At 37.9% G+C, this 21,548-nt stretch overlaps 1 protein-coding gene across 4 annotated transcripts in view; it reads left to right on the top strand.

The window, feature by feature from the left end:
* Positions 1-21,264, top strand: part of LOC141444020 (nephrin-like) — a 475,083-nt gene extending 453,819 nt beyond the window's left edge. For all 4 annotated transcript variants that reach the window (XM_074109455.1, XM_074109456.1, XM_074109458.1 and 1 more), the window contains 13 exons: positions 3,072-3,216; positions 6,653-6,783; positions 6,955-7,108; positions 7,571-7,665; positions 10,148-10,244; positions 10,987-11,100; positions 11,820-11,932; positions 12,713-12,896; positions 15,207-15,335; positions 16,151-16,240; positions 17,304-17,701; positions 19,154-19,412; positions 20,196-21,264. In XM_074109455.1, coding sequence (XP_073965556.1) covers positions 3,072-3,216; positions 6,653-6,783; positions 6,955-7,108; positions 7,571-7,665; positions 10,148-10,244; positions 10,987-11,100; positions 11,820-11,932; positions 12,713-12,896; positions 15,207-15,335; positions 16,151-16,240; positions 17,304-17,701; positions 19,154-19,412; positions 20,196-20,299 — 2,013 coding nt within the window. In that variant the 3' untranslated portion in view covers positions 20,300-21,264. The remainder of the gene's footprint in view (positions 1-3,071; positions 3,217-6,652; positions 6,784-6,954; positions 7,109-7,570; positions 7,666-10,147; positions 10,245-10,986; positions 11,101-11,819; positions 11,933-12,712; positions 12,897-15,206; positions 15,336-16,150; positions 16,241-17,303; positions 17,702-19,153; positions 19,413-20,195) is intronic.
* The last annotated feature ends 284 nt before the right edge of the window (positions 21,265-21,548 follow it).

Raw genomic sequence — 21,548 nt, 5'->3', positions numbered from 1 at the left:
AAAACAGTAGACTAATTGGAAATTTCCTAAACTAAAGTAACGAAATTGGTTGGGGAAATGTATACAATGTTTATGTGTGGTGTGTGTATTGGTTGGTGTGTATTATGATTAGTTTTATGTATTCTTGATATTGCTCTAATCTACTGTAAATTGCACCAGCTGCTAAAATCTATTCCTTACTTCTGTTTATTGTAAAGGTTGCCTGGAAGAGATCGGTCTGAAGCGATAGGGCCGCCTATTGCTTACCTTGAAAACTCTTTATATACCTGTGTTTTCTGTACTGCTTACTATGTGTTGGTGTTCAATTAACAGTTATTGTATTGTATTGTATACAAGGTAAAATATCCAAACTTTAATAAAAATAAATGACCACACCACAATCACACAACAACCATACCAATATAAAGTAGGTAGGTATGTATATAAAATCGCTATTTAAATCCTACTTGTTGTTGCTTAGTTTGTAAGAGTATTTTTTTGTAAAAAGACAAATCAAAATCTTTTATAATCATATTGCTATCGGTAAAAAACGAAGTAGATCTATATGGGTACTGTATAATATGTGCCATTTTTTATCAGCAACTAAAAAAAACTTAATAAAACAACAACAAAAAACCTAATGACATTTCTCCAGATAAATAATATCAAATTAAAATTTATATTGGTACCTATAAATGACCGTCTCGGCCTTCCCCTGCCTCGCCTGCCTTCTATTCGCCCTTCCAAAATAGTTTTTATGTAACTGTCATGTCGTATCAGATGCCCCAGCATATTCCCTCTCCTATTTTCAATCGTCCTCAACAGCCGCCTTTCCTCTTCCACCAACTCTAAAACCTCCTCATTAGTTCTCCTTTCAGTCCAGCTAAAAGAAAAAGAAAAAAAGTCAATGTCATGTCATATCAGGAGCTGAAAACGCTGGCAGAGAACCGAAAAGAGTGGCGATTACTCCACCGACAAGAGCTAAGCTCTTAAATTAATGATGATGATTGGTACCTATATAATGTTTTACTATATGTAGGTACCGAAGAGAAAGGATAAAAAACAAACCATTACTATTTAAACACCCCTTTTTAGAATTTGAATAAAACCCATTCAAAAACATTAAAACAAGACACGTGTACGGAACAAAAAGTCGGTCACGTGTTCTTTTTAATTGTACTGTGTGAATGGGAATTTTAACCTCTAAAACTAATAGAGCGTGTTTTTATAAAAGAAAAAAATCCAGAATATATTTCACTGCATGGAACAGGGCAAGGCCAAATACAGTAAAAACATGCGTTTAACCATGCTAGCTAGTTTGTGTCAATGAAAAACTTTAAAATTAAAGAAGAAAGATAAATAAATAAAAAATATTCACAAACATGCCATGACAATTGTCAAAATACGTTTTCTAAAAGATGTTTGTTTAAAAACATACATACTTACAAGCTTTTTTGCTTGCTGATGTGTTTTCATGTGATAAAATATATGCACCAAATATTTTACATATAAATGTAGGTACGGCCGCCTATTGTGAGCACCTTGTAATTTTTTCTCTGTGTACCTGTTTTCTGTATCGCTTACTATGTCTGGTGTACAATAAAAAGCCTTTGTATTGTATAGTATTGTACGTAAAGTTAGTAACGGTAGTATTACGTCAACATCATCATCATCAGCCGAAGGACTTCCACTGCTGGACATAGGCCTCCCTTATTAGTAGTACGGAAAGGTAGTAGACTTGCAAAAACCCTTACCTTTGTGGACTAATAAGTATTTACCTACTGTTCTTGAAGCTATATCTCACATCAAACATTTAAAACAGTACTCCACATCAATACAAACAATATCTAGACAAGTTCAAGCTAACAGAACTGGCGAGCAGCAAGCACCGTGTGAAATTTTACCCGAACCATTTAGAGCCACTTTTGACCCCCTCATAACTCAAAAACTATTTCACATAAAAGTGTCAAATTTGGCTCATATATCGAGGTTTGCGAATTACATTATGTACTTCAAATTTCATACACATACCTCCAACAGTTATTTAGATATTAACGTCCAAAAATCGTAATTTTTAGCACTTACTTATAGATCGAAACTCTAACCCAGTTCCAGATGACCTGTATACATACATATGAGAACTAGCCAAGTCAGACCTTAGGTTTCAATATATTATTCTAAGTTATGAGACGAAATTATATTTTAAGTTGTTATGAAATATTTTATGTTGTTATAAATAAATTTCAGGACTGACCATTGAACTTGGCACCCATTTAGATCTCACTTCTTTTGTCGTTGAAGTCTACAACCAAGGCATATATCATAATATTGAACTAGGCTCTCATTACACATTTATATTTTGCTGGGATATGATTTTTCTTTAATAAGTGCACAGAAATTTAAGAAAATAACTTATTTAAATATTCCCAATTTTTTTTTCTTGGTTGTTCTTAGCCCTTGTTTACTTACTGACCTTTATTTTACTGTTATAATTCGATCTGATTGATTGGTGACGCGGTCGGACCCCAACCGGTCACTGACTCAGAAAAGACGCCCTCCTACAGTCCAACCAAGAAACCAGTTTGAGGCTATTTTTGGTTCATACGACTTCAAAAACAAAGAATTTTGGAGAAACTCACGACCATTGAAGTTTTAATGAAGATGTTATCGTGTATTTCTAGTAGATCCATATTTATTTTTTAAGCCCCGACACAAAAGGAGGGGTGTTATAAGTTTGACCGCTATGTGTGTCTGTGTGCCTGTCTGTAGCACCGTAGCTCTTAAACGGGTGGACCGATTTGAATGCGGTTTTGTTTTTATTTAAAAGCAAATTTACTAGCGATGGTTCTTAGACATGTTTTATTAAAATCGGTTCAGCCATTCTTGAGATATTGAACTTTGAAGTGACAAAGTCGGGGGTTTTTAAATGCGAGAGTGTCGTCCATTTGCTACCTCTTCTCGCTTTAACCATCATATTGATTGTTGGTGTCAAATAAGGCCCGGGTTCGAACCCACAACCCTTATCTTGAGAAGCCATCACATTACCAGGCTATCATTGCTCCAGAGTATTCTAATGCCTATTGTTTATCCAGATATCAACGGATGGCAACATTACCAACAGCATCCTTACCTTCGAGCCTACCATCGAGGATGCTGGCAGGGTGCTCTCTTGCCGCGCCACGCAGCCAGCGCTGCCACACTCCACTCATGAAGATGGCTGGAAGATGGAGATTCAACGTGAGTAATTGATTATCATCATCATCAGCCGGAAGACAGCCATTGCTACAATGAACGACAACTCGCCACTTGCATCGCATGCCCGCAACTATCACGATGTCGTCAGGAGACCTGTATTAATTTCAGCATGATACCTCTAGGCCAGGGATGGCGAACCTTTACGTATCAACGTGCCATTTTTTCTAAAGAAACGTTTAATGATGTCGTACGTGCCATCAAATAATTTCTAGTTTGTGATTTTTTATTTGTGTTTGTGGTTATCGCTATCCTGCGGGAACTGTCCGGGATAAAAGCTCTCCTATATCCTTTCCCGGGACTTAAAGTGTGTTTATACCGAATTTCACCTAAATCGGTTCAGCGGCTTAGTCGTGATGAAGTAATAAACATACTTACAAACTTTTGCATTTATTTATTGATAAAAACGTTTACATGACATTACAGTAATGAACAATTCATCGTGAAACTTAGACTAACTATGAAAGATTATTGTTTTAACGAATAAACACTAACATTTATATTACTTGTAGTGGGATTAGTGAGATTTCTGTTATTGCAGATTAAATGATAAATAACATTTATTGACAAATACTTTTAGCAAAATGCATGCCTAACCGGAGTCATCTGCCAAACGATTTGTAACCGAGTCTTTAATATTATTCATCTCTGAAAATAATGACTTTCAGGCATAGGTTGATGAAAATATTGTTAAATCAAATAGCATGAGCCAGCTTCTTAAAACAATTAAATGTGTCTGGTGCATAATTTCCTAGTGCATAATAAATTTTGTGATCAGTGACGTGCCCAAAATATTGTGTCGCGTGCCATTGGTTCGCCATCCCTGCTCTAGGCGTTCCTGAAAAAAAAAAAACGTTATAGATGAACAAACAGGCTACCAAAGTAATCCTATGTGGGGTCCGTATATTGCCTTTTGAAATACAAAACATATTTCAGCTATTTCAAGAAACTCGCGAGGTGTTACAGTTCACAGAACTATAGCAGTCCGCCGTCAAAAAGTCAATCATGACACGTGTCACTCCCAGCGGCAGACTACTATAGTACTTATTAGCTATATAGTACATATAATCTAATGGGTTTTCGTGACTGTCTGTAACTAGGTCAAAATTTCGCAGTTGAACGCACATGTGCGTTAGCGGCTATTGAAACCAGCGCCGAATGCGTTAATATTACGCTCGTCTACGTAGCTAGTGCATTGCCCTAATGACGAATCAATGCGACACGTATCTCGATAATCGTGCATCGCATTCATAGAAGATATATCTGATACCTATAGTGATACAATACATACACATATCAGTGATTTAATACTCGTATCGCACCAGTAATCTTTAAAAAGTTTTTTGTTCAAAATTTCATTTTTAATACAAGCTTTTATGCTGACTGTACTTTTTGTTGACTGTACTTGCATTTCGAAAATACAAACTGAGACATGGATGCACAGAAAAACCAGAAAAAGAGACCAGCACTGGGAATCGAACCCAGGTCCTCAGCATTCCGTGCTGCGTGCTATAACCCCTACACCACTGCTGGATATCTCAGGTTGCTTATTTCTACTTTGCTACTTAAGCAGCAGCACTAGCGACATCTATGTTGAGTCGACAGACGTCACACTCTTTCGGAACCAACCGCTCACCCAGACAAGAGATGTCCCTACTAAGCAATCAAATTATGATTGGTTTTTTGGAGTCTTTTTGTATTGTTTAGATGTTTAATTTGGTAGGTGGAACTTGTAAAAACAATTAGTGTTAGTAAGTGCATCAAATTTACAAGGAAGACGACCGGATGGCCAAGTGGTTAGAGAACCTGACTACGAAGGTTGAGGTCCCGGGTTCGATTCCCGGCCGGGGCAGATATTTGTATGAATAATACGAATGTTTGTTCTCGGGTCTTGGGTGTTTAATATGTATTTAAGTATGTATTTATCTATATAAGTATGTTTATCCGTTGCCTAGTATACATAGTACTCGTACAAGCTTTGCTTAGTTTGGGACTAGGTCAATTGATGTCAAGTGTCCCATGATATTTATTTTATTTATTTATTTAAATACGTTAGTAATTATTAGGCTAAGATTGCTTGAAAACTATTAGTAGTTTAAGAGTAAAAATACCTGCCTAAGGTATAAAATATACCCTAACTTGGAAGATTCCGTACATAATCAGTACTAAATCCTTTGAAAAATATTACTTTATTTTTTCATAACGGCTACCGAACTCTATCTTGGGCGTGTCTGACACGCTCTTGGCCGGTTTTTGTTCTTATATTTAGTCCCTTTTTGTCTAGACCAAACTAATTACGCTATGTGAACAACAGTCACACTATTCCAAGCTTCATTGTGCATTTTCAACATTAGCACTAATTGGTTAGCTTTGCTCCACGGAAACCCCTGATTGGTTGGTCCAATAGCACTGCATTCTGATTGGCCAATTACTGACGTCGTGCTCGTGCCCTAATCAATATTGGGTATTGCAGTGACTTGAGTAATTCGTCTTTATGATTGTGACCCATTATCGGATTGCGAGGACTGAGTGGATGTGTATCATAGAATATCTTATTGTATATAGAATGGGCACTTCGCCCCCCCACCATTATTGGCTTCCCGCCGCTGGCGACGGTTGATTGTAAAGCCTTGTTTAGACCTGTAAGTTTAGGCGTGCATGTTGCATTACACTGCGGAGATCGATCGACTATACCAAACTCGTTTGCTTTACGGCCTCGCAATGTACCTAATAATACAACTGATTTTGCTTGCCATTTCCTTTGAATAGAAGATTTATTTGCATAGAATAAGTAGTTACATCAATATTTTGCATTTTCCATTTTGCCAACGGACTTCCAGGCGGGGGGAGCGTCTTCACCCTTATGTAGTTAGTGTGCCATTGGCCTGCACGAAGCGGTTTGCTTCATCTTTCACAATGCGAACTGCTGAGGAATGGAATTCGCTCCCGTCATCTGTTTTTCCGGATAAATGCAATCTAGGGCTCTTCTAGGCTAGAGTGAATAGGCTGTTACTAAACCAGTGAGATACAGCTTTAGCCTCATCTGCATTTAACATCAGGTGACATAGGGTTCACTCACGGTCAGTTTTATGTAAAAAAAAGGTCTAAACCGGGCTTAATAAAAGCCGAGGGCTTGCATTGCGACTTACGTAGCATCTTGTACTATTATCTATTCTGTGGTAGTATTCGGAACAGAGCCTTTATTGTCTTAACACACTCGGAATCACAATCGTTTTCACCGCGTCTTTCTATCGCACGGTATAAGACAAGAATAGAAGAGCTATTTAGATGTTTGCCTTGTAGCGACAAGAAACGAACCAAGTTTAAAGAAAAGTCCTACGCAGGTTATACGTATTTAAGAAAAAAAAGTTATTTTTTTAATTTTGCTAACCAACTTTTGCCTGATTAATGTTTTTTCCAGATCTACCGGTGGTCAAGCTAGAATTGGGTGCCAACCTTGACGCGAGCAAAGTGGTCGAGGGATCAGACGTCTATCTGGACTGCAGGGTACGAGCAAACCCCTGGCACAGCCATGTCTACTTCACGCATAATGTAAGCATTTATATATTTAATACTTCAAAACTCTGAATATTATTTTTTATATTCATCTAATCCAATAATTGACAATGTTAGAACATCCCTGAGAAGGAATTCTACTCGGGATTTTGGTTAATTTTCTAGAAAGTAGAGGCACGTTGTATATCATGGCCCTTTTCTCCCCAGGATGCAATAGTTAAACCGGGGAGCGGCGTGCTCCTGGCCAACCAGAGCTTGGTGCTCCAGAGGGTATCCAGGAGAGCCGCTGGAGCATACGTCTGCTCAGCCAGGAACGCCCTGGGTGAAGGCTCCAGTGATAAACTGATGCTGGATGTCAAATGTAAGCCATTCCCGATACCAGACCAATAGGGTTCTACATAGATTTTCTATGATATTGTGTCTATGAATGACCGTAAACTCTTAAAGAATAGGGTTGTATGCACGACTTTTTGGTAAAATACTTTTATTTATTGTTTTTTTCGCTAAAGAGCTCCCTTACTGAACACACACATCCAGACGTACCCACGCAAACACACACATACATTCATACCTATCTACTATTTTTTATACCTGTATTGTATGTTAAAATAGTTAATTGCACTTCAAGTATTTTGATATATTTTTGCCTGTAAATTTGTAATTGTCATTTTATGCGTCCTTGGGGTGAGAGCCTGGTGATGTGTAATACAGGTACCCACCTAGTTCAGACTCCAGTCTCTCGCAACAAACTTTTGTGAAAATGTATCTAATGTGGTCCTTTGTGAGTTGATAAATAAATACATTTTTTTTTTTCTGAACACAGTTACCCCGACCTGCAAAACTTCGCAACCAGCTGTTCTGCGCGCCGCAAGAGGCGAAATCATCGAGATAGAATGTGACCTGGATGCCAATCCAAAGGTAAACCAGTAGGGTAACCCTGACCCAATGTTGGGTATTTTTGACCCATATGAAAACCATGTACAGTCGAGTGTAAAAATATGAACTTATCCAACGTTTCAAAAATATGTACAGTCACCAGCACCAATATCTGACACAACAAGCGTGCATAAATATCTGATACGACTCTATTTCTAGGGCCGGAAGGACGTGTCAGATATTTTTGCACGCTCCGCTGTGGCAGATATTAATGCTGGTGACTGTACCACAGACTCTTATTCCGACGCATTAAGGCAGTGGTGACATATTTTTGGGTGGTTCGAATAGATACTTATTTTTGCACTTGACTGTACGTATCGCGGACTACATACGTCTCACTGCTGGGTACAGGCTTTTTCTCAATGAGAAGCCTTGGGTGGTAGTTACACGCGGACCCGGTGCGGATCGCGGACTTCACACACCCCATTGAATTTCTTTGCAGGTTTGTGCAAGTTTCCTCACGATGTTTCCTTTACCGCAAAGCTTGTGGTAAATTTTAATTGCCATTCCGCACATGAATTTCGACAAACACAGGTGCGAGACCGGATTTGAATCCTGTTGAGACAGAATCCCGGGCTTGGGTGGTATAACAACTCTATATTGTTTCTACTCGCAAAGTGTAGATAATTGACTCTAAACATTCAGATCCCTGGACACATTAGCAACGAAAAGGTGCCGTATCGAAAATACAAACTGAGACATGGATGCACAGAAAAACCAGAAAAAGAGACCAGCACTGGGAATCAAACCGCAATCCGTGCTGCGCGCTATAACCCCTACACCACTGCTGGACAGGAATCTAGACACGAATTTTTCCTATGCATACATATCTCAGATTGCTTATTTCTACTATGCTACTTAAGCAGCAGCACTAGCGACATCTATGTTTCGTCGACAGACGTCACGCTCTTTCGGAACTAACCGCTCGCCCAGACAAGAGATGTCGCTAGGTGTCGCAAGGTTCCGTGCTGCTATACGATTCACTTTCTCGACTGTATCTATACAAAGGAAAGTTTACAGTGTTAATTTAATAATAGCATCTGGTATCTCAATTGTTTTTCCGCGCTGCGTCCGCTTTTCATTGTAAAAGCCTCCGAAATTGGACTAAATTAAATTGCTTCCAAAGTATTTTGAAGTTCTGAGCAATTTACATCAATCAGTATTTATATTGATCATCGGTTGGCAACTTTGTTAAATATTCCTTGTACTGTATTTATTATTTTATTGTTAACTTTGAACAAGTGAATAATAATGAGTCAACATTAGTTACAATTGGAGTGTGACTTAGTAATAACAGAGCGGGGACAATCTACGCATTTATTGATAACTAAGTGTTCCGTATAGAAAAACAAGCAGATAGAACTTTAAAGAACTTAATTTGAAATAAGTTTTTGTTAAAAATGCCATTTTTAATACAACCTTTTTTATAGGTGTAGTTTTTCTTGACTGTACTTGCATTGTCAAGTAACCTACAAAATCCTTACCAAATTTCAAGTCGATGCTATTAATCGTTGAGGAGTTCCGTCCTGCGGAGATGATCCTGACCGGACTACCAGGATGTCACTGTCAGATTATTGTCTATTTCGATTATAATCTTGCCGGCAAAGTTATCCAAATTGACAAAGTAGGCCGTGGAATTTGTCATAAGGCAAACCTTGGCTTATCGGTGATACTTGGTAATTCGGTGATACAGTATCACTGATACTGCTTTATTATCTTATAAAATCGATAAATCGATGGCTGCTGTCAGTTTTGATGCTCGCAAATCTTAAATCCGGTTTGCCAGCGATTTAATTGCTTGCATTTCACTATTGTGAGCTCAACATAAGATAATAACGCAGTATCACCGAATTACCAAGTATCACCGATAAGCCAAGGTTTGCTCTACTTTAACTGTTTAATTTGTCATACTGTAACAAAAAACTGTTATACTTTGAGAGTTACTATTTTAGTGAAAAGCTGTGACTTCACATTCCTTATGTCCAAACTTTGCTAGGAATATGACAGCGTTGGTAACGTCGATGAATCGGATACAAAGTTTTTTGGCAACACCATCGCTTTGGCTTCAGCGGAAAATAGATATTTGTGTCACGAGGGAGCAAAATGTTGTATTTATTTAATAATAATAACAATTAAATACTATTACGCATACCATTATTCGTAACCACCACCACGGCTTATCCATATAATAATATTCCTAATATTTGCCAGAGGTAATTGCAAGCCTCGCCTGAGGCCAAAACCAGACGAGTAGATAAGACCTTGATAAAAAAATTGTGTCTTCTGACCATGGTCCCATTATCTCGAAAGCAAGCGCCGCAAACTCATGATAGTTTGTTAAAGCTGAGTATTTGCGGCGCTGTTTATCTGAGCCTGTTCAGCAGAATTAATATTTTTTTTTGCTAATATTAATTTTAATACAAGTTTTTTTGGCTGACAAATGATTTGTGTAATTGTTTGACAGGACTCGATGACATACCACTGGTGGTTCAACAGCTCAGCCCACAGCAAGCACGAACTCACCGCCGCATCAGCCCTCAACGCCGCACAGAGTTTGCCTGGTAATAGCATAAAATAGCTGTCATCATCATCATCATCAGCCCGAAGACGTCCACTGCTGGACAAAGAAAATTTAATGTCTGCTCCTCTCCCGGTTTTCCAGCAAATAGCTGTAACAAGACTGGGAAGATATAAACCCCTCCTGCCCTCTCCTCCCCGTAGTAAGCTCAAGGGAATGGGGACCGTGCAGCAGGGTTTTTTACGGGTACTGTTCCTTTCCAGTCGTCCGTAATGGATTCTTTCCAACTGCCCGCCCCCATCTCCTATAAAGCACCTCATATAGAATTCATCATCATCATCATCATCATCGGCCGGAAGACGTCCACTGCTGAACAAAGGCCTCCCCCTTAGAACGCCACAATGAACGACAACTCGCCACTTGCATCCACCGGTTTCCCGCTACTCTCACGATGTCGTCAGTCCACCTGGTGGGAGGCCTTCCAACGCTTCGTCTTTCGGCTGTAAATAGCTGTAATACATAGAAATACATTCAATACCATTCCGTATCATACCATGTCAGGCAAAAATATATTCTTTGTATAGAAAATGACCACTAGCACGATTCTTAAAACCAACCGTCGCCGTCGCGTGCCATGCACGAAGCGTCAAAAACGGTGCCGATACGCTTATCTGTGGGTATGACAAGCCGTTGACATGTTACATTCCGTGCCTGATACATACCTATTACGGCCATGGTATGATACGGTGTTGTTGGTAGAGACCTAATTGCTGATGTATGTTTAGGTACATATTTATACATGGTGAACACATCGGCCGACTACGGCTGGGTGCAGTGTTCAGGAACTAACTCTGTCGGGCGACAGACGAAGCCCTGTTTGTTTCATATATTACCTGCAGGTAAGTCTTTGTTCAGTTAAGCTTACGCTACATATATTTGTAATTTATTTATATACTAAATTAACAAAGTTATATTTTGTTACAAGCAATTTGTTCGGTTTATTATTACGAGTATATCGTTGTCTCTGATCCTTGTTTTATTGTTATCATACTTATTGTTATTGCAAATGTAAACCTATCTATAACTACTTAAGTACAATACGTGTCCAGAGGCACGCCAGATGATTTGTTGTTAGCATAGGGCAGTCGCAAATTAAACTCGATCGAACAGTCGTATTTCTTGTAATAATCCAACAAAAATCAAACCATTCAAATCTTAACCTTATCACCAAAACACTTATCATACAAAAGTAATTTATACCAGTATGCTTTTATTTATAAAAGTAAGTAATCAATAGTTTAGAAACAAACTATTCACATTTTGTTGGTGAATAAAAACATGACCGTTTTATATGAAAAGCCAAGTCTCTAAAATAAAAATAAAAAGTTAAAAGATTGTCAGGTTTTATGGTTGGAATTCCAACCCACCACTCTAGTAGCTTTACGAGCCGAGATGCCCTACCAACTGAACCACCGGGAACCCGACCAACCACCCACAAATCTTGAGAGCTAACATAAAATATTAAAAAAAATCTAAATTAACGTATTGCCCATTTAACGATTCATTAATAATCCTCAGTTTACTTTATACTATTAATACAGTTATTCCTTCCAAGCAGACAAACCGTCGGCCGTGAAAGCGTGTGAGATCACGAACGTCACTTATGACTCTTTGACGCTAAACTGCACGCCCGGACACGACGGCGGCATCAGACAGTCCTTTCTATTGGAAGTAAGTGTACTTAATGTTTCTTATTTATACTTTGACACGACACTGTGTGTAAATTGGTAGATCCGTCATCTAGTGTATTTTGTTTCCTTATTCCCCGTGCGTAACCAGCACTAGAAGAGGCCATATATTTCCTACTTCAAAGAGATTTCGTTACTTTAATTGGTCACTTTTATTGTCAATTGAGGTTTCAAAAATAGTAACAACGATAAGCGAAGCGAGGAGGAGTGTTAGGTACAATTGCGAGCGAAGCGAGCGCATCGCGGCAGCGGCCGGCGAAGCGCCGGGATCTAATTAAGAATGGAAATAATTTGACCCTTACCAGTGTTGGTTATGTAAGTACTACCTAGTCGAAAGAAAATAATTTACATAGTTAGTTAAGTATGAACAAGAAACAACCAATGAAGAAAAAGAGTTGCCTCGCTACTTCACCACCACCGGTACTGTGATAGTACAAAACAAGAGTCATAACTCTGACAAACAACAACCGCATCACACTTTAGCAGTTTATGGGAAGCAAAAATCGGAACTATCAAAACGTCCGAATGGAACGATTGTAAACCATTATGCACTACATCTTATTCTTACTCTAAAAATCTTCTTTCTTTTTCATTGTATCTTTTTTTTAAATATGAGGAGATAGTGAAGTTGTGTTTTTGTTCTATTGTCTGAACAGTACGGCCGATTCCGTTGCACCCGCAATAGCACTTTAATGACCTGTTTTCCGACATACCAATTAACAAGTAAGATAGTTTCCACCCGCTAAACTTTTCCTCTTTTTAGGTGGTCGACATGAGCACAGGAGTACACTTAGCTAACGTGAGCAGCGACGAGCCCGAGTTCCAAGTGTCGGGTCTGTCGGCGAGCAACTCCCTCTCAGTTGTCGTGAAGGCCTACAATAGGAAGGGGGCGAGCGAACCCCTGACCCTCACCTCAAGTCTGCTCAAGCATCCTCAAAGACAAACTGGTATGACAGATAGATCTAGGTCTATTTATTACTTTTTTTTTATTCGACTGGATGGTAAACGAGCAAGTGGGTCTCCTGATCGTAAGAGATCACCACCGCCCATAGACACCTGCACCAGCAAGCACCAGGAGGGGAGGAGGGGGGGTCTAAAAATATCTACTAATATTATAAATGCGAAAGTTTGTAAGTCTGTTCGTTTGTTACCTCATCACGTCTAAACCGTTGAACCGATTTAGATGAAATTCGGTATACAGATAGTTCGTGTCCCGGAAAATTGCATAGTTCCCGCGGGATAGCGATTAACGAATTCTACGCAGACGGAATCGCGGGCAACAGGCTAGTACAGTCGCCGTCAGATATTTCGGAGCGGCCAAGGTGATCAAAAATATCGAAACATGAACTCTAACACCTTAATAATAGTATCTGATGGCGACTGTATCGTATAAACAGTTGTCAGGTAATTATAAGAAATTCATAAAAAAATCGTCAAATGTATGAAAAATAGTATTCGTATTACAATAAAAAGTAGGCCTAAAATAAAATTTGCAATGTCAAATTAGAATTTAATTTAAAATAAATTCAATTGAATAATATATATATTTTTTAATTTATGTTGTAAAACTTAGTTTGCGGAGCTCCACGTCAATAAAATACAACGTCTTAACCTAGCAAGGTTTGGTGGCACAGAAGCACCTCCCTCTGCCACCAAAAGCAGTAGCCGCTCGGTAGCAAAGGTGCATTAGAGAATATCCAAAAATTCTAGCATGTGGCATTCGCGAAGTGGTGTCGAATATCTAGTTTTATGGCCAAAGAAAATTATCTTTCACGGTGCAGATGCATTTCTAGTTCATTAGACCGAACGAATTCCTGTTGCTTCCTACTGGCAAAGTGAACCGTTAACTTCGAACGTTCAAATATTTGCCTCGAAATTATGAAAATTCCACCGGGAAATTTTAACCTGGATGCTGTTCCGTAATGCCCGGTGTACGCTGAAATTGCATAGCATTATTGTTCGACTTCAATGCATAAATTAATGCTACAAAATAGTATTGCATTAATTAAAATTGCAATTTTACACGGCGTGCTTACTTGCATAAAAGGTGGTATGAAGCATGCACTTTAACCTTTTTTACCTTTAGTGCTAGTCCATAAATTACGTCAAGCCATTTTGTCCATTTTTAGCCCTCCCCTCGCCCTTATGACACGCATTGCCGGGCGAATATAATAATAATTTATTAATATAGGTAATTAACAATATTTTTTATAATAATTTATTGTTATTCAGACAATTACATACACTTTGTTAGTAAAAAGCAAAAATATTATTATTATTAGAAGTATTATTCTATCGTTTCAACTTTATTCTTCTGATCACATTTTTTTCGAATTGGCGTAGATTAGTAGTAGATTTTGATGTCGTTTTCGATTATTCGTTAGAGTTCTTATATTTCTACCAGATAACTTAAAAACTGTATCAGAATATTCGGCCATTTTTACAGAAAAGTGTCCAGAAAAAAGAGACGCTTGAAACGCTCGAATAATCGCTCTGCCATGAAAATTGCAATTATTTTCGATCCTGTGTCACACACCGCCTGACCCCTCCTCCCTTCTGAATGTGTGACGCAATTTATGGATGACCCCCTCTACCGCTGCTTTCATGCAAGCATGGTTAAATAACTAGTTGTCTAGTAGAGTCGATTCGCTGAGAATTGTTGACTATTGTAGTAAAATCTCGGAACAGCAACTGTCGCTAAATTATCGCAAACTGTACGACGGGCGTCGCTTGTCACCGCGCGAACTGAGTCGTACTATCAGGCACTCAGTTGTTGTCAAACGCAAACCGACGCAGCGGCCATATTGCCATGTCGTTCTGGAATGGGCTTCAAATATACCTATCATATGGAATGTTCGCAAGCGCGGGGTAGGCCGTCCACCAACGAGATGGACGGATAACCTGGTCAAAGCCGTGGATTCACGGTGGATCCACTGTGAACTCTCGGCTTTAACCAGGTCAAGGTCATCCGTCCATCTCGTTAGTGGACGTCCTAAGCCGTTGGTATTAATTGCAAAATAATATTAACTAACTTATTAATTTGCCGCGGATCGGCAAGCGCAAGCGTAGGACGTCCAGTCCACCGATGAGATGGACGGATGACCTGATCAAAGCCACGGGTTCATGGTGAATGCAGGCCGCTTCCAACTGAAACAACTGGAGGTCTATGGGGGAAGTCTATGTCTAACAGTGGACCTACAGCTGATATAAGATGACGATGATGATGAAGACAATTTCAAGCTTTTCTTTGTCCCCAGCCCAAATACCAGTAAAAGTCGAGCTGACCACAGTTCTGATCATCGTGCTGATCTCAGTTGGAGTCATTGCCGCCACGACTGCAGTATCAGCAACCGTGTTCTGCTGCAGGCATTGCAACAAGAAGAACAGTAAGTTTGTATCATGGCCAAATAAAGTTATGCAAAGTTAAAAAACCATCGAGCTGTGGTGTTGGGCGTTAAAGGAGACAACTGTTTAGGTTGAAAGCTAGGTTTATTCTGCCTGTAAGCGACGATACAATAATTATTATATACTACTAGGATATATAGGTGAGAGTGTGAGTATGGCATAGCACACTACAGAGCGTGATCATTACAAAGTTCAATATCTTTAACAATATACGTGATTGGAAATCAAATTCTCTTTGGGAGCGTAGATTCGTATCCTACCGACTGCGCCATGTTATGTTAACAAGGGAGCGAGCAACGAGCCAACAGCTTATCGTAAATTGGTTTATATTTTTAGATGCATTACTTCTACCCTAGGTTCATTTTTAACTACCCACATGCACAAATGAATTTTATGAATTGTATAATGTTATAAAAACAGCCGAATCGATTTTAATAACACTTACATAAGAATCATTTCAATTATACTAGCTTTTGGTTTAAAAAAGTCCCACCAAAATTGGTCGAACCCCTCTTTTCGTGTCGGAGCTGGTTAATAAAGAGAAAAATGGATATTTGTCCAAATTAGGCTCAATTTACACCGATACATATTTGTTAAGGAATCTGGACCACAATACCCTTACGAGTCTATCTAATAATGAATTAAACCGCGAAACGTTAAAAACTGTAAATTGTATGCATTAATTCCATTTCGCTTCTTTTCTTTTCCAGAGAAACTCCACGCTTTCCGCAGCTTAAAAATAAATATCTCAGGAAATACAATAAAAGAGGGCTTCCTAACTTATTTTACGTTTCAGGTAAAAATGAGAAAGACAAGCGGCAGCAAGACGAAACTTCGAATATACCGCTGACTGGAACAAAGGAATCCGACAGTGTCGATAGTCTAGGTAAACTTAGCCTTTATGTTTATGAGTTTCTGTCGAACTCTCTAGGAAGAGACAGTAAATATCATAAAAGTTGTATGTGCCTCAAAATCTAACTCTTTCTAATGTATAAAAGTCACTGATTCTCGTTTGAAGCGCGTTAACATTTGTCACAGATCTATTGAATATTTATTTATTTATTTATTTATTGCACATACATTTATTTAAACAGCATTACAGTTATTACTAATACACTGTGAAACTACATTAAGCATATAAAAATTCAATATAAAACATAAATAAAAACAAAAAAACATCAGGTAGGAACACTGGTTAGCCTGTCATCCATCATCTCACAAAACGTCAGGCAATATATATAACAATACTTATAAACAATATAACAATATAAGTATATGATATTTCTTCGTCATATTTTGTCGGATAAGTTCTTATTATTTTGATTTCTCAAAGCTTCAGTAAACTTCTATAAACTAGTTGTGAAAGCAAGATAAACGCGAACTTTCCCTATAAAATACGATGGAACATTGTTCACTACATCTGTAATTGCGCGTCGCCTGCGCCTAAAATAATACGCAGTCTTGGCCTATTTACTAATTATTTATATTTACCTACTTTTAATTTTACTCCTGTATAGTTACAGATGTAATGAATAATCCATTCCCATCGTGAAAATTCGGAACACGGCTACTTCCGAATGTTGACGTGTCTATTAATTATTGTATTAATCAGTGACATGTATGTATGACATAAACGGGGTAATTTATTTATTAGTGACAAATGTCAAACCGCGAGTTTGAAGTATATCACATTGAGATGTTATAACCCCCACGATCAAATTATAAAAACATTTTTTTATAAAAATCCTAACATGAGTGTTAGGACCACTCTAGATCGATTATGAATCTCTCGATGCAACTTTCCCCTACACTGTCTTCAAGGGCACTAATGCTCACTGAAGTAGCATGATAAATACCAACGTTTCCGAGAAGATACGATGAGAAAGGATCGTTCACTAACTCTGTAAAATAATATTATTCAAAGAATTTAATTTACTTTGACATTTCAGACAAAAACCCTGACATAATACCACTGGATGGCAAAATAAGTGACAGTTGTTCAAACAAGTCATCAACCACCGACTACAGTGCAATACGACCACTCATATCCAAGAATCCAGCAGAAAAATATGACTCAATACCACCAAATTGCGATCGATTTTATGACCATAATATCGACCCGTGCAATCACTATATTCAAGTCCGTCCAGTAGAGTACAGGGTGCGGCCAACGTACCAGCCCAATATGCCAATGGCCAACCTTGGTCCAAGCATACAGAGTCTGGGGCCAATGAGCAGTTTGGGTGTGCCAAATGTTGGCCAAGACTGCCATAGGCCGCCGTACGATAAGGTGTACGAGGATTGGCTGAAGTATAAAAACGCATTGCCGTTGAATACCAGCGGTTTGGTAAGTATATTTATATACTGTTATTTGCGTCTGTGTTTTCGATTAATATGACGAATATTGACGAATATCCTAACCAACATAAAGTTGGAAAACCCCCGACTTTGTCGCTTCAAAGTTCAATATCTCAAAAATGGCTGAACCGATTTTGATGAAACATGTTTAAGAATCATCGCTAGAAAAACTGCTTTCAAATTAAAAAAAAAACATTCAAATCGGTCCACCCGTTTAAGAGCTACAGAGCCACAGACAGACAAACACACATAGCGGTCAAACTTATAACACCCCTCTTTTTGTGTCGGGGGTTAAAAAACAGACACGGTTTTTGCTACTTTACAGAATTTCCTAGTTTGAATTTAAGTTTATCAAAATCTTTGTGGTGTTGTTGAATTGCAGTAAGGTTAAAAATATTTTTGACGATTATTTTCATAGCTAATTTAGCGAACAGTGGGTCCAGATTGGCTCGCATAATTGTTGAAATTCATATTTAATATTTCTCATAATGTATTGTTTGTTATATTTTTTTTTCTCTGGATCCATTACTTGTTTAAACAATCCTAACTTATAGAATTCTACAGGACACTCATTTTGAAAAAAAAAAAAATCTTATAAAATTACAGTTTAAGAGGAAAAAAAATATGACAAACTTTTTTCTGCCACTGCGGGTAAAGGCACCATAGTCATGCAACTTAAGTAGGTCAGGACGATATATGCCATGATTTTACAGCCAAATAAAATGCGAATCGCTCTAGTTTCCTTACCAAGATTTTATTACTTTTTATTCCAAACCAATTCAGTTTATGTCGGCCACTACTTTTCACGTTTCTCCCTTAACACTCCAATTTTCTCGAGACATTTTTCAAGAGAATTGCAATGCTGCTAGGTCATAGCGTAATGTACGAGTTTTTACCCGTCTAGATAAAAAGGGCGTTAAAAGCTTGTCTCTGTTTGTCTGTTCTTCGTCTTTTAGGGGCTGTTTCGCCATCCATTGATTAATTTTATTTGACGGATAGATGTGATGCCGTCTGTGTTTGTTTTGTTCAAATAGACGAAGACGACATCACATTAATCCGTCAAATAAAATTAATCAATGGGTGGTGAAACAGCCCCTTAGTCTGTGTAGTGTGTAGTTAATCAAAACCGACACGGATGGAGTTAATGGACACTTCATTTGCCATGTTTCAAGTATATCTCAGCCTATATACGTACATATCGCTGCAGGATAAAGGCTTCGTCTCAGAATGAGAGGGCTTAATAAGTTTCTAAGCAAGCCCAGTGCGAATCGGAAACTTCACACATATTTCTTCGCTGATGGTTGAAGGTTCCTTCGCGATATTTTCCTTTATCGTAAAAGCTCGCAGTTTTTAAATATAATTTCTATCCAGACCTGGGCAAGCTCATAATGTAACTACGTTACGTTTACTATTTTTATAACTTGAATTCTTTTTTTTTTAGTTGCCAGCAGAACAACTGATGCCTCCGGAGCTGTATGCGACTCCTCCCCCCTCCCTCTACAGCAACCCCCGAAACCCCCTCAACCTCGCGCAGATGCCAGAGCTAGAGCACCGGTTCCACATGGAGCCCCGACTCACCATGGACTCCAGGAGCTGTTCAAACTCGCCACCAGTCAGATTCAATACTGACAACAGTGTCTATTACAATAAGATGACTGAGAGAAATATTAACACTTTGCCGCATTTGAAAAGGATAAATGGTGAGCCAATACTTCTGTTAAAAAAAAAGAAATAAATTGGTAGGTACAAGATTTTTTGCTGACTGTCCTTTTTGTTGACTGTTCTTGCATTGTCATATTATTTCGGTACCAAATTTCAAGTCGATGCCATTAACCATTGAGGAGTTCCGTCCTGTGGAGACGATCCTGGTCAGACTACTAGGATGTCACTGCCAGATTATCACCAGATTTACGTAATAAGTATGCCAAATTTTAAATCAATCTGACCACTGGAAGTGGGTCAAAATTCAGTTGCACGATTTGACCCGTACGTGCTACATACACGTATACATGTATACTTAACAAGTAAAATAAATAAATAAATACAAGCTTGCAGCTTTAGTTGTAGCTGATACTGTCAAAGTGTTATATGTCAGATTGCGGGTCCAAATCGAACTCTGTTGTATAAATTCATCAGTAAATTGTGAAGAATTCTAACTTTCACAGAATTAAGCACGCCTTGGAACGTTTACGGCAAAGTTTTCAAAGTCAAATGAAGGCCATTGTTTATTTTTTATGCAATAATTAATTTCATTACACTATATTAAAGTAAGTAACTACATGACACGATTTAAAAAGCATTTAACTTCGAAATGGTTTTCGATTTACTCTACATGAAAAAATCCAATTAAAAGACATGTTATTAAAGTGTAACTGTTATGTAAACGTAAAGCGAACTTTTTCAAACTCCAGTTCTGTTCGTTGTTTTTATAAAAAAAACTAACCACTTGCTTATTTTCCTCTATAATATTTTTTTTGTTGCAGGCAACTCTATGGCTCAAAAACCAAATGATCCTAAACAAAGTGCCACTAAATCCACGGACATGAGTTTAGAACCTGTCAAAATGGGCAGTCAAGAGTGCGGTTAGTGTTAAAAACTTATGACATTTGGTGAAATTGTATTTATAGTGTAGGTTAGGTGTAAACTTGACACGATTAAGTGTAAACTCGACCGTATAATTTATAATATTATTTTCGATTTCATTTTGATTATTGGTATAGGCTGTACGGAGGTATGGCAAGCATTTTAAAAATGAGTACTTAATTAAAAAAAAACTGTTGCTACATTTGCATATGAGAATTTGTAGTAAGTATATGAAAATTCTTTGTTGTAACAACCATCGACATCGATGACAAATTCGTCTTTACCCCAAAAATCCTATGTCTTGAATACAGTCATCATACAGAACAATGAGTAATTAAAAAATGCACAATTGCGTTCATAAATTTATTACTGCCCTGTTCACATTTTACCTAAATTAGAACTGTAAGTGTAAACAGTATTATACGATGGTTGTCAATTTTAAAATTTTTAAATACAAAATATGATTTATATTATTTTTTTCACTGCGGAGTACTTATTAAGCATCCATTTATTATTGTTTAATATTTATTTAACCCTTGATGCGTGACGTGTAATTTGAGAAAGGAATTCGATTTGGCAATTGTAATGTAATACACGCTAGTATAATAACCGAATTTAGCCAATAATGTCTAACATTTACAAAGCATAGGTTTTGTTGATGTCAAAAATTCTTAAATATTAATAATCCTGGGTAAAAAAAACTATTTAGGGGCTGTTTCACCATCCATTGATTAATTTTAATGGACGGATAAATGTGACGCCGTCTCCGTCTATTCGAACTAAACAAACAGAAACCGCATCACATTTATCCGTCAAATAAATTAAATCAATGGATAGTGAAACAGAGGGTTAGTCAGTTAAATTATCAGTAAATATTGGACACGTATTTTTCCTTTTGCCAATCGAAACGAAAAATTACAAAGATGAAACGCGTTATAGTTCGGGAGTGGGGGCCAGTGACGTCACTCCTTAGTTGTTGTTGTTTCTTTAAAAAAAATATGGCTCTGTCCATCGGAGGACAATTTTGCCAGTGTCTAGTAGTTTTTGCCGTTGTACGGTAAAAAAATTCTAGAAAACGAAATATGAGAGGTAATGGTGGATGAACGATGACAGCGCGAATCCAACCCCACTACTTAGTTAAAAGTGTACATATTTATGTACACTTTTAACGTCATAAATATGACGTCACACGGACGTTTAACCGGCTATATCTTCATATTTTTTTTGTTCAATTGATTTAAAAAAAGTGTTCT

This window comes from Choristoneura fumiferana, chromosome 29 (assembly GCF_025370935.1).
Source record: "Choristoneura fumiferana chromosome 29, NRCan_CFum_1, whole genome shotgun sequence".
Lineage (NCBI taxonomy): Eukaryota > Metazoa > Arthropoda > Insecta > Lepidoptera > Tortricidae > Choristoneura > Choristoneura fumiferana.
Note: the sequence above shows the minus strand (reverse complement) of the source record. Positions and strands in the feature narration are given on the sequence as shown.